Source organism: Clarias gariepinus, chromosome 23, assembly GCF_024256425.1.
Source record: "Clarias gariepinus isolate MV-2021 ecotype Netherlands chromosome 23, CGAR_prim_01v2, whole genome shotgun sequence".
NCBI classification, from domain to species: Eukaryota; Metazoa; Chordata; class Actinopteri; order Siluriformes; family Clariidae; genus Clarias; species Clarias gariepinus.
Window position 1 is genome coordinate 13,419,008 of NC_071122.1, and position 10,945 is coordinate 13,429,952.

The 10,945-nt window shown below is 40.1% G+C and overlaps 1 protein-coding gene across 2 annotated transcripts in view; it reads left to right on the forward strand.

Moving 5' to 3' along the window:
* The window catches only part of vgll4b (vestigial-like family member 4b), a 32,737-nt gene extending 23,481 nt beyond the window's left edge, over nucleotides 1–9,256 (forward strand). For both annotated transcript variants that reach the window (XM_053484185.1, XM_053484184.1), the window contains 4 exons: nucleotides 700–883; nucleotides 6,903–7,092; nucleotides 7,363–7,477; nucleotides 8,316–9,256. In XM_053484185.1, the coding sequence (XP_053340160.1) occupies nucleotides 700–883; nucleotides 6,903–7,092; nucleotides 7,363–7,477; nucleotides 8,316–8,560 (734 nt within the window). In that variant the 3' untranslated portion in view covers nucleotides 8,561–9,256. The remainder of the gene's footprint in view (nucleotides 1–699; nucleotides 884–6,902; nucleotides 7,093–7,362; nucleotides 7,478–8,315) is intronic.
* Nucleotides 9,257–10,945: the final 1,689 nt, after the last annotated feature.

Below are 10,945 nucleotides of genomic sequence, written 5' to 3' on the forward strand. Positions count from 1 at the left end.
AGAGGCCTTGTGGTGCACCTCCGCATGATGCAGATTTATTTATTTATTTTGCCCTCAACCACTTACGGTAGAAAAGTCTGGAGAATGTTTTTAGATTATGCATCATTTGAATGATACACATCAGAGCTCAGCAAAGAGCAGAAAAATTAGGGGGAAATAGCAGACTGCTATCTAAGACCAAGGGTTTCTCAGAATAGGCCTGTTGAACTTGGATTTTGCTCAGTAAATCTTATAAAAAGTTGATTCTGAGTTGAGCTAACCTCATCCCAAGTGGAAAGTCCCAGTTGCTCCACACTGCCAGTTGTAATTTTCCTGCTCTCCTCCCACACACTGTGCTGTAAATATGCAGCCCTGGGTCTCGGCAGCTTTCCTCTCAAATGCCTGTGAAATGCCAGTAATTCAGCTCTGTCGCTATTCAGATCTAAAATCGAAGATGCTTTAAAATTAGTTTTTTTTTTTTTTTTTAAAGAAGCATAATGTTATGCTTATCTTCACCCTGGTGGTCAAGTTCAGATCGAAAGTACAACTTTGATGTGCCACTCAGGAACCTTCTATTTATTTATATATATGTGTACATCTTAAAAAATTGAGGCTAACATCAATTTTACAATAGACAGTAAGTTTTTCCAGAGCTATTACCCAAAGGCCACAGATTGTAATGTATTAATAGCAGATATGTTGTGTGTTTTGTGTGTGCAGGCGAGGCAGCGCTGCGTGGAGAGTCCAGAATGCAGCCAGTATCTTCTCCAGTCAATAACCACAGGACAGCTCCTCCTCCCATCAGCCCCAGCAAGCGGAAACACAGCATTGACCTGAACGATGACAGCATGGACCCCAACAATGAGCACATGGCCAAGATGAGCCGCCTGTTCGCTACACACCTGTACGTGAAACCTTGTGATAGTACCTACTGATTTTTCTCAGTGCTTGCACACACTAGCTTACATTCACATCAGGTTCTGAAGTCTTCAGACTGTAATAAATACTTTCTAGCATTTAAATTTCAAAAACTGCTACCCACCAACCTAAAGTCATGCTTTGAGTTACTAGTCTTATTTTCTAGACTAGTAAATGTTAATGTTGCCGATGTTGTTGCCTTGAAAAAAGGACAAGGCAAAAGAAAAGCAGCTTGGGAAAGGACTGAAGGATGGCATCACTGCTGCTGCTGCTTTTGAATTCTTCTCATTCTAGGCGCATAAGTGGAACACGTGGCCCATTTGTGGCGTGTCTCTGTTCTGTTGTGGTGCAGCACACACACATTCCTCACATTTCTGCTCAGCTTTGGAACAGCAACATCCAGTCATGAGACACAAGACATGACAGTTTAGTGTCAAATAACGCATTGCGGTGCGAGGCAGATCTGTGTACCACAAACTAGGGCACAAGTGTGAGAAGGAGAACAACAGAAACACTTAGAGCCTTAAGGGTCTCACAGTTGGTGCATTCTCAGCATGGCTAAACACTTCTGCGTGCACTTTTCAAATGAGGTGTGTTTTAAATTGGTCAGGACTTTTATTCATTTTTCAAGTATTAAACAACAACCTCTTAAACCACATGTCAATAATACAGTTTTAGTTTAATTATTGTGCATATAGATAACTCATGTTCTTTACAGTGAGTGCATGGATAAAATTTGGAGCAGAATTAACCGCCGTGCTCATGCTGGAGAAAAGGTCTCGGCTTGAAAAATCGTTTTTTTTTTCTTTTTATTTATTTATTTTATTCATGTTCATGTATGCTGCTGTCTGCTGTTACTCAGGCTCAGGCCTGATACCAGTCCCTTTAATACCCTTATGGTTCATGATTTCCTGGTTGTATAAACCAAAATAAGCAATACTTGCAAGGCTCTTCCCATTATATTAGAGTTTGCCAAACTCACCAATATAATGCCCAGGCTAAAAATAATAAAAAAAAAAAATTATTTATACCCAGCATAAATTAGTCCCTGTTGATGCGCACCTTAAGTGGGTTTGAAATATGGCAGGGTATTTTTCTAAAGCCCGAGCATAAAGCACGTGTGCAAAACTGCACATCTCAGCAAAGCCACAGTGGCTTATGAATAAATATGATTTGTCGCTGTTTCAAAAGTTTTGAAAGGAGCATTGTTCTGAGTTCTGAACACTGCTTCTGTTTCTTGTGGTCTCTCTTGCTGACCGAGTATAAAAGAAAAAGAAGTAGGATTCTCAAACTTGTTTATCTCAATTCTGTAGAAATGTTTACTGCTAATCTAGTTTGTGATCTCAGCGCAGACAAAGTTAGGGAAATTAATTTCTGTGTGCCTTTTCAAGTTTGAGAATTTCACCTTTTTCTATGGGCCATATTCTTTCACAGTCTCCTTATTTATGAGTAGTATGTCTCTGACACCTGACACCATGGGCTTGAGGCAACAAGGAAGGCAGCTCAGGTTTCTGTTATTGTGTGCTAGGAGGAAGGGCAAGCCCAGCAGCAAGGCGAAGCAAGAGTTAGAGTTGTTGGCGGGGGGGGGCTTTGGGGTAGTTAGTTATTTTCCTAACTAGCTTCTTTTGTTCACCCTTCAGTTTGTATTTTAAACACTTATTAGACTGGTTTCATTTGTTCTGGACAGTCCGATATCGAATTTATATATTTTTTTTTCAGTTTTGTAATTCAGTAATAGTCCACATTATCCAACCACACTGAGGAGACATTGCAGGACAAATTGTAAAATATTAATTGTCTTGTAGAATTCAAAAGTCAGGGAGAATATACACAGCAGATCCCTTTGCAGAATTACTGAAAGTAAAGTCAGACGGGGGCCATTTTCTCATTTTCACTGCCGAGCTGAAAACAAAGGCGCCCTTATCCTGTGGACCCACTGTGTACTGGAAGCCTGCTCTGGCCTGTCCCTCTGCTGCAGGGAAAAGTCCCTCAATCATAGCGCAGTCCACTTAAAACACAGCCTCCAGCCCACAAACTCTGTGTGTGTTATATATGGTTCAGGATTAGTTTCATAACAAGCGTCTTATAAAGAGCCTTTAATGCGATTAAAGCCAATGAACCTGAAACATAGTTTTTAAATATAATAGTGATCTAATGTTTTGGATGTTTTTAGCAGAATAAAAATGAAAGAAGGCATGAAAATCAGCTTTATCCTTAAGTCGTATAAAAAAGAAAAAAAAAAAGAAAAAAGTGAAGCGTGCTGTCGTAAAGGTTTTTTTCTTAGCCAGGACTGGGCCGTGGAAGCCCTCAGCTGCCTGCTGGGAAATTTCAGAGCGAGTATTTCTCATGCTCTGGAGCCAGCCAAATGGGGAGTGGAGAAGAGCCAGCACCATAGTGGTTTGGGTTGATGAAATCATTGTTAGCTGCCGATTTCGGCATGGTGTACGCGCACTGAGGGACTGACAGCATAAATCAGTTTTAACTTTTTGTGAAGGTAAAGGAACAAATTCTACAGCAGAAAATGTGGTCATGCAGTAGTTTGGCCAAGTAGTTTATAAAATCTGACAGTGTATGATCTAATGAAATGCAGAACCAGTCAGTGTTGGTTACATTTAACTTGCATATAAAAGAAATTATCAATCACAATTTGAGGGAAAACAGTGAATACTACGAGTGTTTGTTACAGGCTTTTTGGCTTAATATCTAGATCTTTTAAAACTGTTGTGTGTATTCTTTTATCAGTCTTTGGCACATGGTAGCTCCAATTAACATAATGCTACCAACAGTAGTAAAGATTTAGTGCTTTGTCTCCTAAACCATTTTATAGGCCTCTGTTACTGTACCCAGTCAGCACACAATTCCAGGTTTGTCAGTTGTAGAATGGCTGATGGGAAACAGTGTTCATCTGATGCCTACATCAGTTGGAGTTTGATTTCCAGATCTCTGCTTTGTGCAAGGCTGTGTTTGTATCCTGTGGTTCTGCCTTCTTCGTCTTGATTCGTCCCAGATGTTTCCTGTATCTCTAGGGTTGGGATTCTACCGACAAAAAAAAGGAAAGACATTTACAATACTCTTATGATTGTACTGACGCATTTTCTTCTTCTTCTTTCTCCCACTGTGCTACCCAAATACTGTTGTATGAATGTCTCCTCAGTTTTCTTTCCCAGTGTACCTCTACAACACCTCTAGAGAACCTTGAGTAGGCTGAATACCTCAGTAGGCTCACAGACCTTCTCAGATCAAGATTCATCTGAATCATAAAAACATCTGAATTCTTTTTTACATCTGAATTCTTATGGATTATCATCACGTCCCTCAGGAGGCTGCTCGAGTTCTTGCTTTTGGATTTTTACTCAAGGGCTGTTTTTTTAAAGTGATAATAAAGCATGCGTTAAATGGAAGATTGGAAGAGTTTAAATACTGTAGCTGAGATAATATCTGATTATTTTATGCACTGCGGTTTTGCTCCGATTCTAAAATTAATGGACGCCTTTGAATAACCAGTTTAAGACACCACAACTTATTCCCACTAATTGTATACTGTTTATAACCCGGGACCTTGTAAAGACAAAAAAGAAGGAAGAGTTGGATATGTGCCATGATGTGCCTACGCTTAGACCACAGCTCTTATTTGGTTTTTGACTTTTATGCTAGACGTCTTCCTATAATCTCTGTGTTTGCACCTTTTGAGACTCACCTAATGACTGATTAATTATATAGTTCTTACAGGCCCTAAACGTTACTTGTGATGCCCCTTGCCCTGGTTATTTATTTCTTTTGCACTCGATTGCCTGCCAAGTTCCAGGGCCCCAAGGCTTTCTTGTGGGAGGACACTGGGTTGTGTTCATGCTTTTTGGCAGAGATTAAAGTTGGGCAAGCACCACCTCCTTTCTGTGCCTTACTTAATCAAAACAGATGAAAGGGTCATGTGAAGTAAATATGACTCCTTTCTTTTTCCTTTGTGTGTAATAGCACTACACTTGGGTTGAGTCATTTGGCAGATGTTCTTATCTAGAGCAATTTACAAAAACATTCAAACAGAAGAAAGCAGTTTAATAAAGTACACACTGTGTGAAAGGATTCATCAGAGATATACAAATCATATCTTGGCCCGGTCACAATGGTAACTATTGTACAATAAGAGTAACAAGTGTGATTGTACAATAAGAATAACAGCCTGAGCTCATTTAGTAAATCAGGCATTTAAAAACCACCCATCTTTTAACAATTTAGAGATGCCTAGCTTTAGAAAGGACGGGCTGAAATATTGCTTCTGACTGAGGATTTTAGCCAGGAATCAATTCAGACGTTGTTCCAATTCAAACTTGTTTCATTGCTGAGGGACAAGGACACTAGAGATTTAGCTTTGGTTTGGAAAAGCATTTCTAATCCTCTCTACACTGTGTTATTCAGTGCTCATGGTTCGAACTTCAGAAAGGAAGGGAGACAACTGAATGTACTTTTTGTTTTGTCTGCTCCCAGGAGATTCTCATGAAAAGAACAAGATCAGTGAGTTGGAAAGATCCTGTGTGTTTACACTTAGAGGGTCTTGAAACCATTGTTAGAGAGGCTTTCAGGTTTTTCTGATTTATTCCTTAGCAGTAATTGATAATTCTAGTGGTCTTTTTTTTTTTTTTTTTTTTTTTTTAAATAAATGTTGTCAGTTATTTTTAAACACATGCAAGATGCTACATTTCACCTGCATCTTATCTGCTCAGAAATATTTCGGCAGTTTATTTTTATACCTGGGAGTAAGGGCCAAAGATAAAAACTCAGCATTTGTGTTCTACTCTGCTGTTGCATTTTGAGCCCAGGCCTGTTTTTTTCTGGCTCCTCTGGAAAGTCTAAACTGCCGTGACCTGTATAATTAGTTTTTGGAAACCTCTGTTTAGAAAAATAGTTGCCTCTGTTTAGAGGAACATTCAGAATAGCTAAAGTGGAATAGTGTGTGTGTGTGTGTGTGTGTGTGTGTGTGTTACTTGCAAGCAGATTTAATTCATGAACTAAAAGCACTTGCCTTTTTTTTGTGTTGTTGGGGAAAGACGTTTCCGGCCGACACAACAGTGGACTCGCAGGTGCTTTTCTTGCCAGCTTAGTTGCTAAGGAACAGACCATTTCAAGCATCACCGCCAACATTTTATATATGCAGTGACCCTATGGCCCTAAAGAAGTCATTGCTGAATGTGACAGGACCAAAAGCTGCTGGAGCTTTGTTTATATGCGTATAAAGAGATGTCGAGGGAGTTAAAATTATGCAGTTTACAGTATGCCATATGTTGTCAGACAATTACACATCTGTTGATTTATACATTTATATTTTACACAAATCCTTTCTTTCAAATATTGGTAATGTTCCCCCTAAATTCTAAATTAAAAGCATCACTTCCTGAATCTACTGCCACCTAATTAAAGCCAAAGTGTCCTCCCCCTGTTTCCGTCCTGTTGTCTAGGCCTGTTCTGTGCTCACTAAGGGGTATTAGGTTCTCTTCCTGTGAAGTGTACACAAGTCATTCGGTCCCTTCTCTGGGCCTCAGCTTGGTTGGCAGCGTGAAATGATCTCTTCTGGAAGGACTGAAACCCAAAACGCCACACGTGTCAGTTCTTTCAGGAAAAGAAGCCATGAACAGGATTGGACAGGAAAGTTTGTTTTGGGAACAAGCCATTATGATGGTCCGAAATGAATGAAATATAGAAGCATTTTTTTTCCTTCTGTTTTTAAGACCAACGAAAGGAACCCGGTGAGTAGACTCGGCCCTTATCAGAGCTGATAAGGACAGGCTCTTAATTCTGTAAGCGAACTGAAATGAGCTTGGTGGTCATGGAAAGGTAGTTATATTTAGGTGAATGTATGCAAGATATTTCAGTAGGTGGCATACAAACTTGGAATGAGCCCACAGCCTGCCAACTCCCCACTGAAAGCACTATTTCCAGTATTAATAAAGTACCAGTGCCTAAGTGGCAGTATTAATAGCAGTGCCAATTTTGCGCCCTATTTCTCATTTCAGAGGAAAGCCCACAAATGGTGATTACCGCAGGGAGCCTCGTGAACGGAGCCGCAGCCCCATTGAGCGCCTGCACGCCGCCCACCTTTACACACACATGCCAAACCTGGCCATGGAGCAGCCACTCGCACTCACCAAAAACAGCCCCAAGGTCCCCACCTCACCGAGCGCCAGTCCCATTGAGCGGCAGCAGGTAAATTCCACAACTGGTATATACAAAGCCATAGCTGAACCATTTATTGTTTTGTTTGCTTGCTAAAACGTGTATTGTATTTTTCCCACTTCTACTTTTGATCAGTAAATACATGTCATTTGTAAATGGACATTGATCATCATTACTAATAATTGTTTTGAAGTCTATCAAAAATCTATCATTGGCTAGTAACCTTACCTAAATACAACAGAACTCTAGTGCTGGTATCTGTTATGACATGACTTTTATTATTTTTATTTCTGTATGCAGAATCGGCCCTCGGTGATCACATGTGCCCCTGCGAACAACCGTAACTGTAACCTCTCTCACTGCACTGTCTCTCACAACGGCTGCTCGCCTTCAAACTACAGGAGACCTTCTAACTGTGAGTACACTATGAAGTCTTTATTATCTGCTTAATCCACTGTCAAACTGTACACCTTACATGGACACCTGGGTGGCGTTATCCACGTTTTGGAGGTTCATGAAATGCTGTTTCCATCAAGGTATTTTTGTTAAGCAAGCTTGAAAGAAACTCCACTATAGTCATTGCAGGAAAGCACTTTGGTGAATGTGGACGCTGCATCCCAACTCCAAGTGCATCAAAGGTCATTAAAAACAGCTCAAGAAGAGATTGTGCTTGGTACTGTGTTTACAACAGATTTCTAGATTCCAGTAAACTGGGAGAATGTGAGCATGGGGTCATGGGAAATAAGGTTTCATTTCTCTGTTGGGAGCCTGCAGTTCTTTTCTGAACACAGTGTAATTTACTCCAGAAGGGCTTATGTAACCGCAAAGCTTTCCTGTCCTCTTTTTTTGTCATTTTATTAACTTGGCCATCCATTCATGTGCGCTCTTAACTTTAACAGGGATTTATAAATCTTGTTTCTATTCATCTCTCAGCACAGGGACTTTGAAAATGAGTATAACACCTACTTGGTTGTAAATGCCAGAAATTCAGAAAGTATCACAAAGGTTTTAAACCTGTCTCGTAAATCTAGAGAACATCTTTATAAATTATATAGAAATTGTTCCAGTCATCTCTAAGCCAAGTCTTAAACTCCTTACACCACCTGTGTGAGCTGTTGCAGGTTGTCGCAGAGGGTGTGTGTGACGTTATGATGTGTGATAAATCTAAAGTAGACTCATTTAGTCCAGTTATAATCAACTGACTCTCAAGTTCACGTCATTTTAATCAATCGCCATTCTTTTCCCTGTTTTAGCAAATGCAGCATGTGACCCTGTGATCGAGGAGCATTTCCGCCGCAGCCTTGGGAAAAACTACAGAGAGCCGGAGCCAGTCACCAACTCTGTGTCCATCACCGGGTCTGTGGACGATCACTTCACCAAGGCGCTGGGAGAAACCTGGCTCCAAATCAAAGCTAAGGGAAGCTCCACTGGAAGCCCCGACTCATCACCTACGGCTCACATGGTCAACATCAATCACTCTCCATCCTTAGTTTCCTGAAATAGAGGACCAGCTGTGCATCCCGCTCTCCTCCCAAACTGCTTCCTCTCAAAGTGACCGTGCATGATTCAGCTTCGCTTTGGGCGTCAGCATATAGCCGTGTACATAAACTGACAGGTTTCTCATTTGTTTGTTTGTTTTCTTTTCTTTTTTAAAAAGTTAGCTTGGAGGCCCACAAGAAAAAAGAATGAGGAAAAAGGATGTGATTTTGGTTTTGAGGAGAGTCAGCTAGCATCCTAACCACCTGCCTCAGATACCAAAGAAACCTCTGATGCAAAGTCATTGTCCAGTTTTCTTACTTCACACCTGAACACTCTGGTTGTCTCGCACCATATTTTATACCTGTAGTGTTTTTAAATAGCCAGACATCTTTTCAAGGATGATCTCTCTGTTTGTACACTTGGGAAAGAGGCGAGATGCCATGAGGGTTTATGTTTCTACTAAAATTTCTGAATACCTTTAAGAAAGGCAATTTTTGTTTGTTTGTTAGTTTTTTTTAATCGAGACATCCTAATCCTGAGAAGAGATTTTGATTAGTAAAACTGCCACCAGCTCTCCCCTCTCATGCTGCCTTGTTTTTCTATGCGGAACCTTGACGGAAAGTCTTTTGCACTATTAACTATTAAGTGACTCTTTTGGGCGGCACAGTGGTGTAGTGGTTAGCACTGTCGCCTTGCAACTCCAGGGTCCAGGTTCGATTCCCGGCCAGGTTCGATTCCAGTCTCTGTGTGCGGGGAGTTTGCATGTTCTCTCCGTGCTTGGTGGGTTTCCTCCGGGTACTCCGGTTTCCTCCTACAGTCCAGAGATATGCAGGTTAGGCTAATTGGCGTTCCCAAATTGCCCGTAGTGTGTATGTGTGTATGCCTTGCGATGGATGTGTACCCTGCCTTTTGTTCTTAGCCTCCTGAGATAGGCTCCAGGCCCCCGTAACCCTGAATACAAGGTAAAGGGATATACTGTAGAAGGTGAGCGAGTGACTCTCTTTTGGCCAAATTGTTTAACCACAGTTGGCATGACGGGTGAAGTTTTACGTCATAAAAGACGTAGAGTCTTTGGAAGGGGAAAGGGGATGTGTTTATATTTTTCATCTCTTTTCCATGTGTGCTAACAACTGTTAACATGTTGAGTTAAATTTTGGGCATTTGTTTTGTTTTTTCTCCCCCTCCAAGCACTGTGGTTTCAGTAGAGTAGCTAAGGTTTTGAGGGTAAACTATTGCTTATCGTTGCATGATTTCTAACTTTTGTTTTAATAGCTGGTATCTATTATCATGTAGACATTTCATTCGTAATATTAGTAACCTTTTCCTCAGATTGTAGTTTATTTTTGTCAGTAACAATTCTAGATAAACTTACTGCTGGTACAGTTGTACTCCATATTATAATTTTTTATTCAATATACAATTTTGGTAGAAGCCAGATACAGAGGACAGCCTCCGGACAGGCCAATTATATATACAGTGGATGTTTATGATATTAATCCGTGGTACAGGATGCTGTTTTTTTTTTTTTTTTTTTTTTGCATGACTGAAACATTTGCAGCTACAGAAAGGTCAGCTTAGAGCTTAAGGTTGACAATCTGCTGAAAATATTGAGAGCTATACTTTTTTTTTTCTTTTCTTTTTTTTTTTTTTAACCTGTTAAATTTTGGCTGCAGCTATTTAGTCTGTTTTTTTTTTTTTTTTTTCCCTAAACATTTTGTTTTATTTCAACTTCTAGCCTGTACCAAGGTGAAAGACATTCCTCCCGCAGGGAACTTAGTACAGGTCTCACTTTCAGCTTTCATTTTGAGCGAAGCTACTAATCGGTAGAAAGTTGACGCTTAGACAGAGGTGTCTCTCATCTTAAGCTTGTCCTTACATTCCGTCAGTTCCCAGCAAAACCGTTGAACGAATTCGGAGAGCTTGCTGCCAGTCTGGCGTCATTACTGATCTCAAAATATCATGTTTAGTAACGAACTCTATAAATAAGACTCTTCTTTCACCTTGTACATATACGTGAGAAAAATCACACGCTGCATCAGGCCGTCATGTCCTGTTTGTGCATGGACTGCGAAGACGGAACAGCAAAGTGTACCGAGGTCAATCTTCACACATTTCACTACCGGATTAATAGGTAGGAAATTCACTTTCTCTTTTTGACATACATTTACCTTACATGATGTAGGTAAATCACATAAAAAAAAAGAAAAGAAAAAAAAAGGTAACTATAAGACCATCATTACGCTGTGCGTAGTGAATGTACAGAGAAAAAGAATCGTAGGTATTTTTTGAGGAACAATTAATTTGTTAATGATTATGTAGCTATTTAATTTGTTTTCCCTGTCATTTATTGTAATCATGCTTTTTTGAAGAAGAAAAAAGTTGATCTTTTTCATTCGTAGACCTC